The sequence below is a fragment of the Anastrepha ludens genome, chromosome 2 (genome assembly GCF_028408465.1).
Source record: "Anastrepha ludens isolate Willacy chromosome 2, idAnaLude1.1, whole genome shotgun sequence".
NCBI classification, from domain to species: domain Eukaryota; kingdom Metazoa; phylum Arthropoda; class Insecta; order Diptera; family Tephritidae; genus Anastrepha; species Anastrepha ludens.
In genome coordinates, this window is record NC_071498.1 from 25,983,561 (window position 1) to 26,007,748 (window position 24,188).

Consider the following 24,188-nt stretch of genomic DNA (forward strand, 5'->3'; position numbering starts at 1 on the left):
CAGTCAACGGAAATGTTGGAATTTCAACAAAGTGACTCACTTCAACTGCTTTTTTGTCCTTCACACAAAAGCACATACACACACACGCACTCCCACTCGAACACACCCACTCAAGTCGAGCTGCTGCCACTGGAAGCCACTTCCATTGCTCAATTGTGTCGGTTGTTGTTGTTGTTGCTGTGGTTGCATACAGCTACGCGGTTTTTGGTTGCTTTTTGGCCAACAAACAGGACTGGTTTTTCCCAATTTCTCAGTTCTTGTTGGATTCTCAAAGAGTTCGTGTTGTTCGCCCGTTTTGCCAGTTCAGTTTGTTCGTTCGTTCGTTTGCTGGCCTTTCGCGGCGTATCGAGTTCGAGTTCCCCTGAGTATTGTTGTTTGTGCCGCGTGCGCGCGTCTGAAAAACGGCAGCCAGCATTCATTTGTTCCGCTATAAACTACTAAAAATCGGGCGTCAATAGCAGCGGCTCATCTTCCGTTCATATTGGCCTTTGTTGTTTGTATGCAAAGGCAAGGTTGCTGCTTGCATTTTGGCGTCGTTGCAGCTGTAAGCAGCCCGGCTCAGCCGTTGTTGTCGTTTTGTTATTATTTTTGTTTGCGTGTTTTTTGCTTTTGTTGCGGTTGTCGTTCGTGTCCAATAACGCATTATTGCGTGTTGTTACATATTGCATTGTCATATGTTTCAATGTTTTTCAATTTTTTTGTGCGCTTGCAGTCGCTGCTTTGACACGCAATGAATTAGACGGTAAATAAGAAAAGAAAGAAGGCGAACTAAGAGAATTGCAGAAATGATTTATAAAAAACAAAATAGCTGAAAAAATCGAAAACAAGAAAGAACTGATAATAAGTAGTGATAAGGAGTGATAAACAGAAAGAGAGTTGAGAAAACAAAAACAAAAATATATATACACATACATATGAACGCACCTACAGCTTAATTTGTGTGGCTTTATCGATGTCCTAATGCATGAAAATGGCCTCTCAATAAATTTGGTGCAAAAGCGTGCAACGCTTCTAAGCTACTAAGTGTCGAGTGCGTTGCTAAACAAAAAGTGAAATTTGAAAGAAAACAATACAAAAATTATAAAAGTATATCTATAAATATGTACACACATACCGATGTACAGGTGCAAGCAGAAAAACTTGTGGCATTGAAGGAAAAAAATATTTACAAGACTTCAGAATACTCGCCAAGTTGTTAAAATAATACTGAGGACGAAATGGGTTGTAGAAATAAGTGAACGGAGTGAAGTGGCTTAACTGCCACTTATCGCGACTTTTTTAAAATACTTTACAATATTAAAATAGTGATATTAAAAGTTAATTGGTCTTGACAAAAATAGGAATTAGGAATTATATAGATTCAGCAGCATTTCATACATACAAACCACATACGAATACACATACACACATACATTCTCCTGTTGTCTGAAGTACACCCAACTCGGTTTTTGCACGGTAGATAAGTGCCGTACATAAGCGTGCAAAAGAAAATCGTCTATGCGATATGTGGTAATTTTTTACGATAACTTCCACAACTTTAAAAAATCGTGTAAGACGCGAAAGCTCTAAATATTTTCCCAAAAGAAGTAGTAAAGTATTTAAAAAAAAAAACAATTAATTTTTATAAAAAAAAAAAAAAAAAAAAAAAATTAGTATGCATTGAAAATTTAATCCATAAGCACAAAACATAGAAAAATTTAAATTAAAATTAGGAATAAACATCAATTTCGCAACTTTTCAGTGCTACTTAATAAAAAGCGTTTACTTTTGAAAGGACTGGACCAAAAATGCTATCATCAGTAGATAATAAAGGGTTTTTCGATTGGCGCGGGTCGATTTTGGCGCCCTGTGGCAGCCATTTTTTCTTGGTGACATCTGTCAAATCTTTTGTTTAATATTCAGTTGTTTATGCCAAATCATCATGGAAAGTTACACGATTGAACAGCACGTTCAAATGATAAAACTTTATTATCAAAATTAGTGTTCATTAACGCAAACGTTGCGCGCATTTCGCCAATTTTTCGGTAAACGTGGTGGCCCTTCCAATTTCTTATGGCCCATATTGAACCATATGGACCTAGACGACATGTGGTTCCAGCAGGACGGCGCTACGTGCCACACAGCAAACGCCATTTCATTCCATTTCAACATCTACCCGCCCTTATTGAAAAATCCTTTACATGGACTGAAAGGTGCCGCACCTAGCAAAGAAAACTCGTTTTTTGGTGTTCAAAATTAGTTTTATTCAGCAACGTAACTTCTATCAAGAGCAACGCAATCATTCCAGCGCCGCTCTAACATTTCAATACCACTTTTGTAAAACGATTTATCTTTTGCCTCTAAAAATGCCTCAGCTGCAGCGATAACATCTTCATTCGAGCGAAATTTCTTTTTCGGTCTGCAAACAGCCAGTAGTCGCTGGGAGTAAAATCTGGCGAATTCGGTGGATGTGGGAGCACTTTGAAGTTTAATTCATGTGGTTTTGCCACTGCATTGATTAACTTGTGACACGTTGCGTTGTCTGAATGAAACAAAATTTGTTTCTTTGCTATATGCGGAAGTTTTTTTGCTACCTCGGCTTTCAAACGCTCCAATAAAGCTATATAATATTCACTGTTGATGGTGTTTCCCTTCTCAAGATAGTCGATGAATATTAAACAACGCACATCCCAAAATAGCGATAACTTAACCTTTCCAGCTGAATGTTGTGCTTTTGGGCGCTTTGGAGGAGATTTCCCAGTTGCTGCCCACTCCGATGGCGCTCGTTTTGATTCCGCAGTGAAGTGATGGATCCATGTTTCATCCATTGTCACATATCGCCGCAAAAATTCCGGTTTATTACGTTTAAACTTGGCCAAACACTGTTCAGATACATCAACACGTTCTTGTTTTTGCTCAACAGTGATCAAACGCGGCACCCACTTTTAACAGAGCTTTCTCATAGTCAAATGCTCATGCAATTTAAAGCGAAATGATTTTTTTGATACGACAGCTTTACGATGCCAGCTAAGTCGCGTAATTTCACTTTTCGATCATTCAAAATGATTTTGTGAATTTGTTTGATGTTTTCTGGTGTTACGCCTCATTTGGACGGCCACTGCGTTGTGCATCATCGCTACCTCCAAGACCACGACCTCTCTCTTTGAAGTCAGCAAACAACGTTTTATTGTTGTTTCTGATTGGGCGGAGTCTCCACAACACTTTTCAAGCCATTAGCTCGCTTTAACGGCATTTTTTCCCGTCAAGAAACAGTGCAATATTAAAACACGAAATTCTTTTCGATCCATTGTTTTGAAAATGACAAAAGTAGCGTCACTCTTGGCACAATAACTCGCGAACTAATGAATAGAATATCATGAAATTTTAACAACTGTCTTCTTAAGGTTAATACTAACTGAAAAAGAGGTGAATGCAGTAAAATACGTGTCATCTATGTGCTAGGAGCGGGACTTTTCAGTCCATGTGTTATAAAAATTAAAATTGAACATAGAAATAAAAATCAGTTTTGCAACTTTTCATCGCTACATTATAATAAGCGTGCACATTTATTACGGACTGGACTGAAAAAGCTATCATAAGTAGATGTTTTTTGTTGTTTTTTTTTTATGATATGTCAGTTACGTCCAGTCCTTCCGTTGGACTTTATTCAAATTATTAACGGCTTCTGTTGATTTTTTTGTTGTAACAAAGTCTGTTATTAGCGACTGTTTTTTACTTTTTCGAGTTGTAAGGTGGCGCAAAATTAGTCTCCCTATCGAAAAACTTATAAGCTTTGTAAATGTTTTAAATATTTGACACTTGTGAACTAGACAGCTGCAGTGTACAAAGTGGCGCAAAATTAATCACCCTATCGGAAATTCATAATTTTTGCAAAAGGCGTCGTACGTCAGTCATATTTGATACTTGTGAGCCAGAGAGTGTACAAAGTGGCGCAAAATTAATCACCCTATCGGAAAATTCATAATTTTTGCACACGACGTCATAGGTTAATTATATTTGACACTTGTGAGCCAGAGAGCTGCAGTGTACCCTATGGCGCAAAATTAATCACCCTATCGGGAATTCATAATTTTTGCAAAAGACGTCGTACGTCAATCATATCACTGAAAATTACTTTTGTATTCATTAAAAAAATTATTCGAAAACAAATTGGATGATTAATTTTGCGCCACCTTGTATAATACTTGTTATTCAGCTATACGCGACCTAAAGATTACGTTGAAGTTTTAATGCACAGCCAAATTTGGAAACGTTTTGAAATTTAAATATAAGACATTCTTTTTTTTTTTGAGATTCGTGCAAGAACGAAAATTCCGTGTAAAAATATGTATGTATGAATGTGTTCTGTGTTATTTCAAAATCGTGTAAAAAAGACAGTGCAAAAAGAGAGTTGGGTGTAATGCCGACATCTGTGAACTGGTGACGAAAAGTAGTGAAAAGGATATTTTTCGTGAATTTCGAATAAATTTCAATTGTGTGAACTTTCTGAAATAGGCAAAAATAGCAGCTGTTTAATTAGTATTTTTAAAGCCATTATAACGCAGGGCGAGTGATCGTTTCTTTGTAAAAATGCGAGTATACATTCAATACCTGATTAAATAATACAAGGCGTGCTGAGTAAGCAGCTTTCTCGTTCGCTCTTGACAATAAGGGAGCCACAGGACACTGCATTAGGTTAGGTGAGGTTGGACTTGGCTGATGCTGTAGATCGCACATAGACCAGAAATTGATCCATAGTTATACTAAGTGTTTGTATGGAGAGTTGAAGAACTTAATATTTTGTCTTTAATAAAATAAAAAATAATTAATTGGGGCGTACACTTCTGTCAGCTGTTTGGCCGAGCTCCTTATCCTGTATGTGGCGTGCGTCTTGATGTTGTTCTACAAATGTCTTTGGCTTCAATACACAGTTCAGATAATTAAAGAAGGCTGCTAATGTTTTGATTTGCCCCGCTTTCTAAAGTTGAAAATGATGCAGAACCTAAGCGGTTTATTCCTGTTTTGCTAAGTGCGTGTATCGTTTGGCACTAGCTTCAGTTTGCGCGCGTACGATGGAGTGAGACAGTGTCGCGTCATTACAAGTTTACACTCTTTCCTGGGAGCAGATAAAATATAGTTTGTAGACCTGACATTGTGCCTGCGTAGCATGATTTTCGCGATTCTGCATGAGCTGGTTCTTTCCCATCCCCAGTTCGCTTCTTGAATCATTGCTGCATCTAAAGTATATCCAGTAGTTGTTTCCAGGCAGATTTGCGCCTGCTTTGGCTCGTATATCCACTTTCACGTTTTCTTCAATTCCCTTTAGTCTTGGAATGCTGGCTTGTTTCTCAGTACCTAGCTCACCCATCCATTTCCTGTGAATTGTCGTACGTAATGTGAGCTTGGCTGCTATTGCTTTGATGGCTGCTTGGCTGTCAATGCAGAAGTTTATTTGAGAGTTTGGAGGAGTTTTCTTTATAGCTAAATTTTCTATTTTCGTTGCTGCGTAGATCTCAGCTTGGTACGCACTGCATTATAGATAAATACCGAGCCTAGTGGCACATTTTCAATGGAGTTGGCGTCTGAGGACTTTGTTTTTTTTTTTTTTTTGGGTAGGAGGGTAAAATCAAAATATCAGAAACATCAAAGGCGCCGTCGCACCAGTGGTATATGGGGCATGCTCCCACTACCACTATAACATTCCTCCTCCTCGGCCGATGGTGTTGATACTCACATCTATTCCCTTTTTTGCAAGAACTGATAGTACTTGGCATAGTCACAAAGAAGGGTCCCGTTTAAAAAGTTGGACGATCACTTGATCCTTCTTTTTTGTCGTCATTCGCTTCAAGCCGCGCCTTATACCGCTTATTCTACATCAGAACAAACTTTTTTAATTTTTTAATCACTTTTGCAGCTTTGGCCTAAGATAATTTCGGCCTTTTCGAATGCGTGCAGAAAAATACCGCCTCCGAACGCTTCGCGTACTTCTTCCTCATTTTTGTTTTGTTGCGTTTACGGGAAAGTTTTGAACGACACTAACCTGAGTTAGCACTGGTGTCGTAGCCCTTGAGTGGGACTATTACGCAGCAAAAAGCAAAACGAAATATATCTTGAAGTTACAAGAAAAAAAAACGGTTCTTTTTTTCTGACACAGACTATATTTTGTTCTGTGCCGCTGTAGAAGTGGTGCGCATTGCACCCTTTATCCCCAGCTCTGCAACTCTTTTTACTTTATCTAATTCCCACTTAGACATTGGGTGGCTAACTCTAGAAATTTTGAACAAAAGTGGGTAAAAAGGGAAATTTGTAGAAAAAACATTTCGTTTGTAAAATGGTATGCTTATGAGCAAATACTCCCTCAGGGGTCGATACAAACCCCTGAGGGGGAATGCATCCTGGCATACCAATTAAATCGAAATACCATAAAGTTTTTTTGCCCGCATTGCCCGCGTTCGATAGGTAGACCTTTCGACAATCCGAGTCCGATTAATTTCAAATATTCTATAGATTGCGGAAGTGCTTACTAGGTTGCTTTAAAAAACCATAGGTTATCAAGAAGAGTAGTACATTTAGAAATATCCAATTAATCAGAGTCCGTAACACCACAAGTTTTGTTGCTCATCGTAGCCTACAAACTGATGAAACCGAGTGGCTCTGCTTAAGTTATTGGTACACATCAATGGAGATTGAAAAGCTTTCTTTCTAATGATGAGGTAATTTTGTAGGAATTACGTTTTGCAACGAGTCAGTATTTAACAAAAACCTAAAAAAGGGAGAGGAGTTAGATAGTCTCCACGAGGCTTCATCATGAGAAAGCTGGGATTGACGGAGCATGTTTCCAATGAGAGTGGATGAAGTGTTCCCAGCACGTCTTAACCAGCGCTGTTTCCTTTCTGCTTTCAAGAAGTTTTTTCCCAAACAAGAGTGTATCAATTAATTAAAAATTTACACAAAATAAATTTAAAATAAAAGAATTGTTAAAAAGGTTATCTGAATGTAATAATTAATTTAAATAAGTACAGGTAATTTGTCAAGTAGTTCACTAAAAGTGAAGTAAGTAAGTTCAAAGTTTATGTTTGGTTAATTATATTTATGATGAGTCCGCTTTTTCTGTGAAAGAACTCGTTAGGTGACATAACAGCTTCATATTGGTCATTTCGCGATCGATTTTATATTCGAAAAATAATTCACAAAGTATAATTCTAGGATTAAAATAAACCATTTGTGGTTTTAATATCAGTTAGTAATTTTCGCTAATTCCTCTATTTTTATTATATATACATCTGTACACATAAGAAATACAAGGCGAAGTCCAAAACAAACAAGACTGGCGTCATACATCCCTAGCTGACTTCCAGTGAAAGCTGGGTGACATTCGGTTCAGTGGAAGCGAAGTTATTGCGTCTAAAGAGTCAGTATATTTGTGCCATCGGTGCAGTAATCACCGAAAACTCCATCGAAGTTGTTGGTAAATTTATCAAAAATCAACCAAAATCATCGTTGAAATTCATGGAATAGGAGTTGAATATCTCCAAAACGTCGATTTATCGCAATTTAACTGATCATTTGGGCTTACGAAAGGTCTGTGCACGCTTCATTTTGAGGACTAAAAATTGCTCAGAACTGAACATTCGAAAGTCCTCATTGAAGAGGCGAGAAAAGACGAGAACTTCCTTTACAACATTGTAACTGGTGATGAAACACGGTGTTTCCAACATGAACCTGAAACTTATGACATGTGACAAATAAATTATTTTTAAATAAATCGGATTTTTATGATACAAACAAAAAAAAAAAATGTTTATCACCCAAAAACCACAACCCCTAATTGCCATTGCATTTGTTGACACCCCAGTCTGTGCGGCTCACGAACCTTATTAGGTTGACGTCTAAGCCAGACAGTTGCTCGAGACTCTCTGATTTGCCCAGGGCTGACCTTCTCTCCTTCCATAGGGTAGGGTATTCACAAAGGAAAGGGAAAATTGCTTCCTTTTTTGCTGGTTATAACCAGACAGTGGCAGTGTGTGTTGTGTTGTTGTTGTGCTGTGTTGTGAGGGATGCTTGTTCCAAAAAATTGATTCCAACCTGAATTCAGCAAAATAAAAAAATAAAAAAATATTAAAAAAGTTTTTACGAGTATGGTCTTATTCATATCGTACTCAAATTTATTCTGGAAAATCAATTTATTTTTTCAACAACGATACAAAATTTCCAAACTCATTTTTTTTTCTTGAAGCCAGTGCTTCTGCTCATATTTCCAAATACTTAGTAGCATTTGATAACAATGTCAGCTTTGAAATCCAACGCAGAATCTCTCTGGCCAACAAGTACTACTTTGGACTAAGTAGGCAACTGAGCAGTAAAGTCCTCTCTCGACGAACAAAACTAACACTCTACAAGGCTCTCATCATGCCCGTCCTAACGTATGGCGCAGAAGCTTGGACGCTGACAACATCCGATGAAGCGACGCTTGGAGTGTTCGAGAGAAAGATTCTGCGTAAGATTTTTGGACCTTTGCACGTTGGCAGCGGCGAATATCGCAGGCGATGGAACGATGAGCTGTATGAGCTTTACGACGACATACACATAGCACAGCGAATAAAGATCCAGCGGCTACGCTGGCTAGGTCATGTCGCCCGAATGGATACAAACGCTCTGGCTTTGAAAGTATTCGATACGGTACCAGCTGGTGGTAGCAGAGGAAGAGGAAGGCCTCCTCTGCGTTGGAAAGATCAGGTGGAGAAGGACTTGGGTTCACTTGGTGTGTCCAACTGGCGCCGGTTAGCACGAGAAAGAAACGACTGGCGCGCTTTGTTAAACTCGGCCAAAATCGCGTAAGCGGTTATAGCGCCAATTAAGAAGAAGAAGAAGAAGTAGCATTTGAATTAATTATTTTACAGTCACCGGGAATCCTTAAATACCCTCTCTTTTAATTCTAAAACGTCCTGATTTTTGCTTTTTCCAACCTTGAAAAAGAAAATGATTTTTGCTTGCTTATACTTGGCTTGGCTATATTACAGTCAATAAGGCTTTTTCATGGCAGGAATACACTCGGAGGTTTGCCATTGCCTGTCGAGAGGCGACCGCTATTAGAAAAATGTTCTTCTTTTTCTTTTAATTTTGGTGTTTCACCGAGATTCGAACCTACGTTCTCTCTGTGAATTCCGAATGGTAGTCACGCACCAACCCATTCGGCTATTGGCGCTTGCACCCCTTTTGACTGTTTGGCCCAGCTCCTCCTCATTTTAAGCCGACTCCGAATGAGAGAGAATTTATGAGAAGCTTTTTCATGACTGAAATACACTCGGAGGTTTGCCATTGCCTGCTGAGGGGCGACCGCTATTAGAAAAAACTTTTTCTTCATTTTGATGTTTCACGGAGATGCGAGCCCTGGCCCTTCCGCATAGTAGTCACGCACCAACCCACTCGGCTACGGCGGCTGAAAAAACAATACTTGATGAATTTTTCAGGCCAAGAAGTAAACGATAATAGTCGTACTTTCCATTGCTTACACTAAAGTTTTTTTTGTATATCTTTTCTCTGTAAGTTCATTTAATGAAAACCCAATTTTAATTCCAGTGTTGTAAATAATTGTGATATACCTAAATTATTTATTTATTTATTTTTATTAAGCCAATGAATAAGTAGATTTATATAGGCTAAGTGGACCTGTTTTAAGGTTAATAGGCAAAAAAAGCCAAACAAGTACAATTAAACTATTTATAATAAAAATTCAAAGATTTTAATAAGTGACCTTAGGAAAGTTAAAAATCTATCTCAACAAATTTAGAGATTTTAAACTCAATTAAGGTTCTAGTAATAGGACCATTCTGACCATAAAGGGATTTTGAAGACCAACATGCAAGAACTCCGACCTACGCAGAGCTCTGGCCGGTATATTAAAGAAAATCCTCTCAAAAAGCACCAGACAGTCAACAGCACCACGGATTAAGTGAAAAATGAAAGATAAAGATAGGATTATTCTCCTGCTCTGCAATGATTTTAAGTTGATCAATAAGCATTGCGATTTTTGGATTCGTTCAATTCTAGCAGCAAAAATTGCAGAAATATCTGGTATTGTTTAATCATCAAACTTTCGGAAATCAATTACCAAATGCTGCTTCTTTTTCCATTTTCATCAACAACGAAAAAGTAATTGATTAAAATAATCAAGATTTAATGAAGCTGATTGCTGCAAAATTTTAATTTTGATCCTTGAAAATTCACTTTTGAGAAAATTTTCTTTTTGATCGGTGAAAAATTATAATTATTATTGGTGCAACAACCAGTCAAGTAACTTGCTGTAAAAACTGAGTAACATTTTAATTAATTATTTCGCAATCAGCGGTAATCCTTAGCCTGCGCAGGGTTTTATAATTTTGTTCAAGTAACGCATGTATGTTAAAGCAGCGAGGAATCGAGATGGACATAAATACATATACTCCCATATGGTCAGATTGATGAGAGGAATCGATTTATCCATGACTGTCCGTCCGTCTGTGCGCATAATAACACGAGCAAAAATGAATATATTTCAATGAAAGTAAGTTCACATATACGAGTATACAAATCCCTGCTCTTGGAATGCATGCATCTGTGTTTCAAGCGGCGGTGTATGCTGTTCAAGAAGCCATGAACTGTGGTGTGGAAAACAGATACAAATTAAACTTTGTCCAGGCTAATTTCACATTGAAAATGCGTCAAATCGTTCACAAATCACGCCCATCTCCAATATAAGGCTAATTTTTAAAAAAGCAAAAAACGTAATATCTTTGTTAAAAATAAAGGAAAATTGCTCTAAATTGATACAAATAATGAACCCAAGAACAGAAACATGACACAAGAAAAATTATGAAAAATGCGAGAAAGACGCCCTCTTTCGGGTAAATGCGAGTATCTCGAAAACGACTTAATAAAACTCACACAAACTTGCTACACATACAACTCCCTACCTCGACATACATAATTTTTATTAAGATACGATGAAAACCAAACCCACTTTTCGTATGTTAAGACCAAATTTCAGCAGCAAAAATCTAATTTTGCTAAAATGTGCGCGAATATATTAAGTTCGGTCTATAACAAGTGAGCCTCGTTTTTAATTTACAATTTATTGGGTTGGCAATTAAATTACGGATTGAAATTTCATTCACGAATAAAATTTGATAAATGCGATTAACCTCTTTTTATATACGTTAAAAGAGTTGGTAAAGAAAAATTGCCTTTTTGTTGAGTGTTTAAGGATCGTGTGCAGGGACTACATGTAAAAAGAAATAAAATATTTTTTCTGTTCTGGTTTTTACAATCAATATATGTGAGTAATATACAATAAAAATATTTTGCAATGAAAAGTAACTTCGCCAAATCTTTCTGATGCTCGCATACCTTCAAGAAGCGGTTTAGGTCATTATATTTTAATTTCAATCTTCATTTTAACATGGCTTCATTCCAAGTCTAATGACTGCATGCACGTTTTCCAATGCTGATGAATGTGCCGATAACATTGCGACTCTTCGAGGTACGGAAAACAATTCTTTCAATACCAAGTCAATGTCTACATTCACGTTTCGATGGATATTCATAGAAGCAAGTCCATTCAAACGATCTTCTCTCATTGTAGACCTCAACTAAGATTTCAAGCGTCGCAACGTGGAAAAAGACCTTTCGTTTGCTGCCGTGGTAACGGGCAAAATCGGCATTATCCGAAGAATTTGGTGGACATTTGGAAAGGCGTCTTTTTTGCAAATGTCTAGGGCTTCAAGCGGATTATGGATGTCTGTACCTGCGATTCGTTCTCTCCAAATTTGAACTTCTCTTATCCAAATTTGAACTTCTCTTCCGGGAACGTATCTTGCATAATTAGAGCATACGATTGGAACAGATCTTTACAAGACGCTGGCATTCTTTTGGGGAAAAGACAAGTGAAATTCGCCAATATGTTCCGATGCATCAAAAATCCATCCTGTAGATGTGTAGTGAACTGATCCAAGTATGGGATGTAGATGCTAATGCGATAATAATCTTCAACGGTGTCGGTCATGACGTTGCAGCATTGCGTCTGCTTTCGAGAAATTCTTGGTTTTTCAATTGGAATTTTGTATTTAATACAAATCACGACAGCTTCAAAAATTTTTCATACGAAATATTTTCAATGCAGCGCAAAACTGACTATGTGCGACCTCCAAAAGACTTTCAACTAATTTCTTTATTTAATAAAAAAATCATTCAAAACAATATTGTATGATTAATTTTGCGCCGCCTTGTACGTATATATTTTACGGCGACCGTCAAAGCCTCCATCGTCTGTTAATCTCAGCACAAAATAATTTTTTAATACAATTTTTATGGGGCACATCTAAGCACAAATCCTGCATTTTCAAATTTAATTTTTTTCACGCATTTTAGTCTAAATTCACATTTTGTTTTTTATCGGATTTTTTATTAAAAATAGTCTTTCATGGCGTCAAAACATTTACATATCTGCGAAATTAGATAGAAAACATTAAAATATACATTTTTAAATTTGCCGTGCCCACTTCATTTCCCAAAAGCAGGATATTTTTTTGCGTTCCTTAGTAGGTAGTAGTGGAAATCTTCCGTCGGCAGCGTAATGAGCAAAATGTTGGCTAGTTTCCATCAGTCGCCGCTGAAATGTGCAATTGTAGTAGTGTTAGTGGCAGCTGTTGCTATTATTGTTGTACTTTCAGCTAAAAGCAGTCTGCTCCCACCGCCGACCCACCTTCAGCTCACAACCCAGTAAATTATTCCAATGGCGAGCGAGCGCTCACTCAATTCATTCACTCAAAACTCCTCGGCGCTGAGTCACTCAAAGTTTTGTTTTTGTTAGTGGCGCGCATGCCACCTACCAGCTAACGGTTCGCCACACACACACACACACTCGCACCCACATATGTACTTATGTTTGTATGCCAGCAATCAAATACACTGGCGGTCGTGCCAATCGCGCATTTTTCGCGTTTCTTTCTCGTTTCTATTATTGTTATTATTGTTGTTGTTGTTATTGTTGGTTTTGTGCGCTTGAGCCGCGAAGCGATTTCGATTCGATTCGAAGATTTCTGTGTGCAGCCGCCACTTCTGTCTTTGCTAGCCGTTTGCTGCCCGGCCAGACCGCTTTTGTATTCGTTTCACACGCGTCAGACAGGCCGCAAGTGCTGCGTGTCGCGGCTGCCACACGCAAGAAAAATCAAAGAATGCTGCTATATACCACATCGCAACAACAACAATGCTAATAAATAAAATATGTAGAAAAAGAGGAAATCGGAAAATACAACGGTGGTTCAATGGTTACAATAACAACAATTACAAAAACAATGAGAGCAACATAAAGTTGGGGCAAAAGGAATAAACAAAACGAACGAAAACAAATTTATAGTGAAAAAAATTGTGCAAAAAAGTGCGAACACGCAGTTAAGCGCCCGGGCGCCACGCAATGTGTTGCAACTGTGGCAGCAATAAAAACAACAACACAGCAATGGCATTAACAATAAATTTGTGTCTAAATGTGCACCAAAAACGCAATCTCCAATAGTGACACTGTGTGTCTGTGTGTGGGTGTGAGTGTGTTTACTATTTACATTTCGATGCGTATGAAAAACCAAAAGTTAATGAGCAACAACAACATAATTTATAAACAATTAGCGAACTAATGTAACAATTTGCCAAATATTTATTAGAAAAAATTTGTGGGCCATCAAAAAAAATTATATTTTTTATTTTCAAGTAATCGCAAGTTATGTGCAGATCTGAAGGTAGTTTTTATTTTTATTTTTATGTAAGAAATATCAGAAATAAATTAAGTTCGAGCGCATTCTGCAGTTCTTCCGTCGGCAAAGTGAACACTTTTTTTATTGCAAAATGCTTTTTAGAGAGAAAAAAATTTGCTGATTTTTATTTAACTCAACGCCGGACATGAAACACCAAGTGATAGAAAAATATTTTTCTAATAGCGGTCACTCTTAGGCAGGTAGTGGTAAGCCTCCGAGTGTATTTCTACAATGAGCTTCTCATAGAAAGTCAGCTGCCGTTCAGAGTCAGTTTAAAACTCTAGGTGCCTCCAGTTGTGGAACAACATCAAGACGCACTCAAGAGTGTAAGAGTCATAATTTGCAATATCGAACTCATTAATAAAGTCCTTCGTAGACGAACCTCACATTGGAGTAGGAACTCCGCCAAAAACCTACCTATACACAGAGTGTAGGCGCCAATAAAAAAAAAGCAACTCAATTAAAAATTTCTGAGAAGCCTAAACTAAAATCATTTACGAATGCCATAAAAAATCAATATAAGAAACTTCGATGCAACGAAATAAAAAACGAAAACTATTATAACTCTAATTTCTTACTTAAAATTTTGTTTTTTTAGTATAATTTTGCAAGCTCATTAGATTTTTAATTTCTCATTCCTTTGTTCTATATATATGGAACTTCTTATGCCCCATGTTTCATATAGAAATAAAAGGATCAAAAAAAAGTATATAGATAACAAAAAGGGACTTTGACCCCAGTATTCAAAAAATTCAGATTTATATAAATAAAAAAATAATTCACAGATTCTTAGGAAATCATTTGCGTTAAATATATTTAACCTTCAACTATTCAATGTGCAAAATTGTTGTTTTAATATTAACTGTAACTCCGTCCATGAAAGTAATAACGGCAATGACAGAATTTTTCAAAGCCAAACAAAAACTGGCATTCCCTAAATTTGTAATATATTTTAGTAAAGTATTCTGCTATTTTTTCATAACTGCACTGCAAAAGTTAATTTTTTTTTTCAAAATTTGCCATTAACGTTGCCAGTTTTGAGGAGTGCAGAAGAGTGAAGAATAAGCAAAACATCGCGTGATTTAAAAGAACTTATGAAATAGCCATAACGAAGCGAAAAGTGCGCGTCAAACCACGGGAATTTTGAAAAAATCAAATCAGTATTTGATATATTGAAAAAATATAGTAAAACTCATTATTTTCTTCAGGGGGAAAATTGCAATGCGGGCCCTTTCCAATTATGTCTAATTCATATAAATACATATAATCTCGAGTCCGGGCCCCTCTGAAAACTCCGGGCCTGGGGGAAAAAGTACCCGATCCCCCCCTCTCGTCGTGCTTGCTTTTCTTAGAAAAAGTGGTAGTGGCAAAGGTTCCAAAATTAACTCAAATGTGAACAAGGAAAGGATTATATTTAATATATTTAATTATTATATTTAATAAACGAGAACCCAAACACTTCTGCAGTTTATATTGCCAAATCACTAAAAAATTCGTCAATTGTTGATGAACAGCCACAAATTCTCAGAAATTGTTTGCACAGTAACGAATCCAAAGCGTACACTCCTATAGGAAGTCCACTTCTTTCAAGGATTAATGGGAGTAAAGGGTGGAACTATGCTAAAGAATGCGTTAGCAAATTCCAATGAATTTTGGAGCAACTTAATTTTCACAGACGAGTCGAAATTCAACCTATTTGGGTCCAATGGTCGCAGTTTTGTCTAGAGAAGGGCGTCTTAGAGGCTCAATCCGTCTAATGTGGTGGGTACTGTGAAACAGGGAGCACTGACTTCAAATTGAGTGGGCTCGTTTTGTTTCATTGAATTTATTTTTATTTATTTAATTTTTTTATTGTTTCATTTTTTATTGAATAAATAAAATAAATTACATATCTAGAAATATTGAAGAAGCCTATTCCCGAAACTGTCGAAAAATTACAGTTACCAGCAACGTTCATCTTCATGCACGACAACGACCCCAAGCGCTGATTGTAAGGCAATGGTTGCTTTACAATTAAAAAAAAGTATTGCCCCACTCTTCTCAGAGCCCAGATCTCATTGCCCTTATCTCCTGGGCACATACATTTGTTGAAATGGAGTTTTCATTTTGAATATTTTTTAGTGCCTATTAACCTTTAAATATGTATGTCCACTTGGCGGCCGCTGTAGCCGAATGGGCCGGTGCGCGACTACCATTCGCAATTCACAGAGAGAACGTCGGTTTGAATCTCGGTGAAACACCAAAATTAAGAAAAACATTTTTCTAATAGCGCTCGCCCCTCGGCAGGCAATGGCAAACCTCCGAGTGTATTTCTGCCATGAAAAAGCTCCTCATAAAAAAAAATATCTGCCGTTTGGAGTCGGCTTAAAATTGTAGGTCCCTCCATTTGTGAAACAACATCAAGACGCACACCACAAATAGGAGGAGGAGCTCGGCCAAACAGCCAAAAAGGGTGTACGCGCCAATTATATATATATATATATATGTCCACTTGGCCTATAGTCTAAGAGCTGGTAAGCATTTTTGAGCAGGTATTTGAGGCACAATGAATATCATCTAGAATACTTTTTTTATGTTATCTAAATACAGAAACGCAGACCTGGCTATGTGGTGGCAGGGCTAAACCAACCCTTAAATAAAAAAAAATTTTCTATGCAAAAAATGTTTTTGAGGCACTTTGAAAAATTAATATGTTAATATAAAATTGAATGTTTGAAAAATAAAAAAAAGGGATCATTTGGTTGGGTCTGAAACTTTGCCAGGTGATTGCAAAATAATTTTTTAAAAAGTGGAAAGATGTTTTTGAGGCACGTTGAAATTTTTACCACTTATTACTTATAATTTTAAAAAAATATTGCCAAAAAGACAGAATGTTCTGTTGGGACTTTCTACATGCCAGGTGTGCGACAATTATTTCGTGAGTGCGAGTGAACAACGCTATGTCTAGACTTAAGTGTGAGTGAGATCGTATACCGGCAGCCCTCTGCGTCGAATAATACTGCAATGTGATTGGCGCTGGCGAGTTCAGTAGCTCTCCTATGAGAATCTATTATATCCATTCAATAAATAAATAAAAATTCCACAAAATGTCACCAAAATTCTAGGAAACTCTGAGCAACGCCGTCTTTTGGGCAGTAATTAGTGCAAAGAGATACTGCAAAAAAATTTATGAATTCATCAATTTTCCTTTATTTCCATATTTTCATTACTAACCCATTTAATGTTTGATAATTGATTTAACCGTTCACAAGTTTTAAGGGATTGAAGTCAGAACAAAGAAGTGTACACGTTTATTTTTTTGGTTCACTGCATATACAAAAATTATAATTAAAATTATAATTAAAAAATAAAAATGCGCATAAAATTGACATTTTCAAGGGACAGATACTTGTAAACGGCCATATTCTCCTTGATTTTCATTAAAATTATTTAAAATGAAGAAGTCAATATATTTTTTTCAAAATTGGCATACAGTTTATTTATACTTTAAAATAATATACATTTGTTTTTTATATTTTAATCATTTAAAATGGCGGATGTACACTCAATTCTTCCAGAAAGGTCGCAGCGGGGCTTCTCAATCGGCGGGCATTGTAGCATCGGCGTCAGTGACCTGAATACAAAAAACCAAACATTTTTTTGTTTATTAATGTCATAATTTCTATATGAATTAAACAAATATGGGGGGGAAAAAACTGGCGGAATAAAATGGTTAAAAAAATGAATTTTTAGGCGAATTTTCCTACTATTTTTGCTTCGAAAAAATTATATTTTCGAAAAATTTTCGAATTGTTAATTCACATAGAAAGGAATATCATAAAAAAGATGTGTGCACAATTTCAGGCAAATCGGTCAATAACTTTTCGAGTTATCGTGTACGCTAATTCGAAAAATATAGTTTTGAGAATAATGCGTCTGAAGTCGGCTACGTAACTATACCTCTCTCAGCGCTCTAACGCAAAGACGATCTATAATATAAGAATTATGTACTTAAATGTACGTTCTGAAAATTTATGCATTTTATTGCTTATCTTTTTGTATATTGCAGCTGCTTGGGTCATAAGTCTCAAATACGATTGACGACAACGTCATTTGCAAAAATTATAAATCTTCGAAAGAGTGATTAATTTTGTGCCACCTTATATATATCAATATATGCAAAATTAGCACACACATTCTTAGGTATTTGGTGGAGTTACTCATCCAGTTTGTGGTGGGCGTGTTGATGATATCCTCTGCAAAATCGGGTGTTTCACAGATGTATGCCGTTTCCGAATGAGAAGTTCGTTTTATACTCTTTCCAATGCTTTTCTTCTATTTTTTATTGATATTTTATGCCCACAGTGGGTTTTGGAACTTGGCTAACGAAATGCCAGTCACGCATAATTTAATTTGAAAACCAAGCACAAAATTTATAACTGCTTTACAGTCAGTCAGTCTAGACTAAATTAATTTGAAATTTCCGGACTAAATTCTTAACTTCTTTAAGACGCAGTTAGTATAGACATAATTTCCATAGCTTAACTTAGCATACCGTAAGAAATTGACGATTGTTACTGCATACACAAACTTTCACTTTAATATTTAATTTTTTTTTGTACTTCTTATAGTACTTGAATACGAAAATGATGGGCAGCCTCATGAAATGACTAAAATGATATTGGAAAAACAAATATTTTCGGGCAAAGAAGAAAGTGCATTAGAAAATGACAAGAAGAAAGTGCATTAGAAAATAATATAATTTGGAAAAATAATATGAAATTGCTTGACGAAAATCTAAACAAAACAAATAAAGGGAAATGTGGAAAAGGGCATTAGAAGCTCTCGAAGCTCTCGCGATCAATGTTCATCTCCCATCATTTATTTCAGCGAAAATTTATAGTATAATATTTTTAGGGTATAATATTTAGAGTATATAATTTAATTTAGAATATAAAATAATGTAGATCTTTAAAGGAAGATGTGATGTAATATACCTTGGCAGACATATAAATCTAAACTGCGCTTTGTGCAATTTGAATGAGACAGAAAAAAACGGGAAATTGTGCAATATTAAAAAGAATCAGACACAGATATTTGGGGACATACTTTTCGCAAACAAGTGAACTAGTATAATTGTCGCATGAAATGGCGAAATGGGATGGGAAAGTCTAGTCAGGTTTATTATTGGTTCTTTCTTCTTCTTCTTGATTAGCGCGATAACCGCTTACGCGATTTTGGCCGAGTTTTTATTGGTGCTTTAGATTATAAAAAAATGATTTTAAATGAATATGAGAGATAAGCAAAATGTGATAAATATAACCACCAAAACTGTTTTTTTTTGTAATTTAATTCGTTCATTTTAATTTGTTAGCTCTCTGGGTATTTAAATGTTGTAATAAAATTCAAATTGTATTTAGTTTACCGGCAGATGACCTTAGATTTAATTTCGTATGTTATTTAACTAAGTTATTGTTGGTGTATAAATATTTTTGTTTTCATAGAGAACAATATCTATCTATCTACTTCTTATAAAAAATTAAAAAAAAATACAAAATTAATCACCCAATTTCGTTTTTGAATAATTTTTATGCTAAACCAAACAAAATGATTTTGAGTTATGGAAATGTTTATTTTGATATTTACGTGCTCCATTCCTTGTCTGTTCATACACTGCAGCTGCTTATAAATCTTCCGATAGGGTGATTAATTTTGCGCCACCTGTATATACAATCTGTTACATAAGAGCGTGGTCACTGTTAAATAATAACAACAATTGATTATTCGAAAATTCGCAAATTTATTGATAATTTGGGCGTCAATACTCAATGCAAATACCTCAGTAGCAAGTCCAGTCTCCTGCATTATCAAATATGGCCTGGCACCGTCGGGGCACACTTTCCACTAGTTTTTCTGCATATTCTACCGGAAAAGACCTCCAAATTTGTCGATAAAGTTGATCTAAATTACATAGCTTGCGTCTGCGAAGTTGCATTTTCATCAGAGCCCACACATTTTCTATGCCCAGAAGGAGGAGTTTTCCTTTGCCCATTCCACTCGTTTTTCAACGTGTTTTGCACTCAACATTAGTTTTGTAACAGACGTATTCTTCTCCCGTTTGATTGGCAATGTCCTTTTGTAGTGGCTCGGCTTTAATTTTGCATGAGTTCGTTAGAATTGAAATTCCTCTACACAGATGTTTGCATTGCCCAATATTTCTTGCTTATATCGAGTTTTTGTTCTTTTCAATCCTTGGAAGTTGTCACATATATTTTCCGCATTCGATTATAGTCAGCGTTAGTCAGTGACTCCAAAAATTGCATAGTGTTCAGTTTGATGACCTTAGCAGAACTTCGGGATTTTGCATCCGCCATATTGAGTTTTAAAGAATTTTTTTAACTATTGTGCGTAAACAGTTTTCTTGCTTGAGGAACATAAGGCAGTGGACCGGTATACAACGTGTGGGTCCGCTCTTGGAAGCAGCTAGAGACCGCGAATTATTTTCAAATATAGTTCAAAATTTCAATTAAAAAATTGAATTAAGAAATTTTTTTTTAAATTTTATTCCTTTTAAATTGTATAATCGCTTACCTTCAATTACGAATGTTAGAAATAAAAAAGAAGATTGGTATTTAGTGCTTCATGTCAGCTGTTTCGAAACCGTGCACTACCGCTCGCGCACCAAACTGTTCCTCAAGGGCAAAATCAATTATTTTAATAAAACATTAGCAGATATAAAATATTGTGAATTTCAAACTAATTACTCATTGAGAATTCGTTCGCCTTTTGCCTTTACAATCAATTGAAAACTCTTTCTTGTAGGTATAAATTTCCTTGCTTCCGCCACCCACTGCTAACGAAGTATTTTTTTTGCAACAAAAAACTCCATATAATATAATCCAGTAGGTTAAAGTCTGGTGATGAGGCGGTCAATCTTAAGTCGTTCTGAATTCAGTACTTTTTTTTCCTGCAAATCTCGCGTAACTTTTGTTTAATGTGGTGGTGCTGAGTACTGCTGAAATGTCCATGGGGACCGAACTTATTTGTTGCCCTTTGTAATAAGCCAGCCTCATATTTCTAAATTTCTGTTCCGTTCCAAATGAGGCGCAATTATGGAGCTTCGGTTTAGTTTTTAGCTCCCCACCGTCTATACTTTTTTATGTAGACTGACAAAAGTGAAATTGTGCATACCCGATTCGATACTTCTCTGCTCGCTATTTCTGGGCTCTGCTCACTTGACGAAGAATTTGCATGTGAAAGCAACAACAAATTTATTAAGCAAGCGCCGCCGCTATGGAGTATGGTTACCATATTTCTCATAAAACTGGTATAACTCACTAGTTTCAATACAACCTACTCTCTTCCAAGAACGATTTATCAGACTGCTTCAACTTTCCGAATTCTTTGATTGAATTGATCTTCGGCTCGTGTTCACCTACCTTTCTTGTTAGTTTTTAGTCTACAAGCCACAACGACATTGAGAAGAACAAGAACAGAACGGGTCTTGACAGAGTACGAGTATCACAAGTAACGAATTGAAGCAACACATGTTTTCTTGTATGAGCGCGGTCCTACTAATACTCATTAAGAGCTTCCAGAAAAATATAATTTTTGGCAGCTCGTCACTTGCTAACGCTTGGCACACCCGATACAAATCTAGAGGCCTATCATTTTATGCTATTTCTGAACAACAGTTAATTTTTAAGACATGCTTTTTCACAGCAAAAGAGATTTTCTACTGCCCTCCTGCTGTCCACAGCTGATTATTAGAAAAAACGTTTGCCATTATTTCGTTGGCTTGTATCCGCAGTGGACCGGTGTGCCAAACACAAGCACAAGAGCTTCCGGTGGGCGTCTTCGTCAAAGGCACAAATTAGGTTGCTGAGGGGCTAAATTGGATTACTGTGACAACCTAACCTAACCTTTAAAATTATGAATAGACAAATAAAAGTATTAGAAAATGGTTTGAAAATCTTTTATGCTGCAATTGCAATTCTTTATTTATTCTTTTTAAGTGATATCATTTTTTTTTTATATTTTGCAACAGTTGGTTTGGCTTACAAGAAACCCGATAATTTATTTAAACAGATGTAAAATTTTATGAAATCTATTTTAATTTCAGCGATTTCTAAGTAACTAAATGCAACACTTCTATTCGAGAAAAGCAGAAGGTTTAAGAAAATTGTTAATGTTTATGAAAAAGTAAAAATTTGAAAAATTCCAATGACTATGCAAGGCAAACAACAACAATTCTAAAGCAAACAACGAACGAGACGCAAAACATGAAAAGTTCCAAAAAATGTAAAAAACCCGCAAAATGTGAAAAAAATAAGAAATCAATTCATGCCAATAAATCGTGTTAAATAAATAAAATTAAAAAAAAACGAAATGCAAAACTACAGGCGAAAAAATGTGAAGTCAGAAAAGAAACAAATAAATGAATTATAGAAAGTGAAAAAAGTGCGCTTGTTAAGCGAATGTGGCTGAAAAAGATTGCAACAGCAGATACTGAAAAAAGGCGGAGTGGCGGGGCAATAACAACAATAATAAAAGCAAAGCTATCAATACAACAATAACAACAGAAAAACAGAAAAGGTAGTCGCAGCCTTAGAAGCTGCAAAGTGCATTGAGGCGAGGCCTCCGTCAAGTAAGAACAAACAGCAGAGTTCGCCCAAAGACACTGGCAAGAGTGGAAACAGTTGAAGTGAAGTGTAAAAGCAAAATCTGAGAAGTGCAAGCATTTATTTGTGTCTTTTTGGTTTTCGTAAAACAGCAGCAGGAGTAGCAGCAGCCGCGCCTAACTGTGAGGCGCTAAGGATCGGCAGTGTCGCAGCGAAAACGTAGTCAAAACGGCGACCATAACGAATTCCTCGGCGATAGCGATGAGCCAACTGGGCACCGTCTACGCGACGAAGCGTAGGCGACGCAATGGCAAAAGGTGAGTGTGGAAATGTGTGAAATGAAATTTGTGAAAAATATATTTGCGGCGAAAATGTGAGAAAATGCGTAGCAAATACGTTGAAAGGTGCGATTAAATTAAAGAGAGTTTGAAATTCATGGATACAGTCGAAAGGAAGGAAGGAGTTGAAGTCTTGAGAGCTTTTAATGTGTTTTAATGCGTTAAAAATAAATGTAAAATATTAAAATTTAAAAGGTGTAATTTTGTATTTTCTAACGATTGTTTTTTTAAAGTTTAGTATTTCAAATTTTTATTTATTTATTTATTTTTTTTCTTTTTGAAGAAACGTTTTTTTTGTTAATTAAGTAATAAATGGTAAATAGTTTTTTGTACTGTAAAATAAAAAATTATGTATAACTTAAACTGTCGTTGAAATTGTGGTTAAACATACATTTCTACATTATTTAAAAAAGCTGTTTTATTTACACTTTCTAAAAATTTAAATTCTTAATAAATTAAATATTTTGAGAACAAACAATAACCCGAAAACAATTTTTTCTATTATTTGTTATATAATATCATGTCACAGTGAGCACCGAATTTAACAAACCAAACAAAAAAAAAAAAAAATAAAAAGATTTCAAAAAATTAAAAAAAAGTAATTAAAAAAATATTATTATAGAATAGCTAATTTAATATGGAAATTATTATTTTATAATCACTCATTTTTTATTTGAAAAAAACCAAGGCAATGTTGGTTTTTCATTCAAAAATTTTTTTACTTCTTCTAATTGGGAGACTTTAAAGAAATCCTTCCAAAGTCCAGCAGAAGTAATAAGTGTTTTATGCAACCTAATAGATATACCTATGAAATGAGACTTTCAGCTATTGGTCCATAGATGTAGCTAGAAGTATTTTTAAACCTTCCCAAAATGTCTTGCTGGGAGTGACCCAAAAAACCATTTCTAAACGTTTGTAAGACATGGGCATGATTTTAAAGGTCGGAAGATGGGTGCCGCATGAACTGACTGAAAGGCAGAAAGAGAACCGAAAAACCACTTGTGAAATGCTGCTCCCCCGGTTCAAAAGCAAGTCTTTTTTGCAACGAATCCTTACGGGTGATTAAAAATGGGTGTATTTCTCCAATCCCAAGCGTAAACGATCGTATGGTGGCGCTGTATCCACAAATTGCCTCAGAGATGGGAAAAATGTGTAGCTAGCGATGGCTATTATTTTGAAGATTAAATTTGTAACCAGTTTTTGTTAATAAACGTTTGAAATTGAAAAAATTGATCGAGAAAATAATATAATACAAAAGTATTAGAAAAGTAAATTTCATTAAAATTTTTATACATTTTTTTATAAATAGATTTCAAATACGCAGACGTTAATAGAGTTGAAAAGAAATCAAATTTTTTGCTACAGTACTGTAAAAAAATATTTGTAATACATAAAAAAAGTAAGAACAAAAATATTTGAAAAACAATAATTAAAAAAATTATATGAAACTATGAATTTTTACAAAATTAATTAAAAATAATTACAAA

At 35.7% G+C, this 24,188-nt stretch overlaps 1 protein-coding gene across 2 annotated transcripts in view; it reads left to right on the forward strand.

Annotated features, from left to right (window-relative positions):
• Window positions 1–324: 324 nt before the first annotated feature.
• The window catches only part of LOC128866052 (uncharacterized), a 222,356-nt gene continuing 198,492 nt past the window's right edge, over window positions 325–24,188 (forward strand). Inside the window, exons 1-2 of one of the 2 annotated variants that reach the window (XM_054106534.1) lie at window positions 325–544; window positions 21,865–22,680. In XM_054106534.1, coding sequence (XP_053962509.1) covers window positions 22,625–22,680 — 56 coding nt within the window. In that variant the 5' untranslated portion in view covers window positions 325–544; window positions 21,865–22,624. Of the gene's footprint in view, window positions 545–21,756; window positions 22,681–24,188 lie in introns of those variants that run through there. The other variant, XM_054106543.1, reaches the window with a different exon arrangement.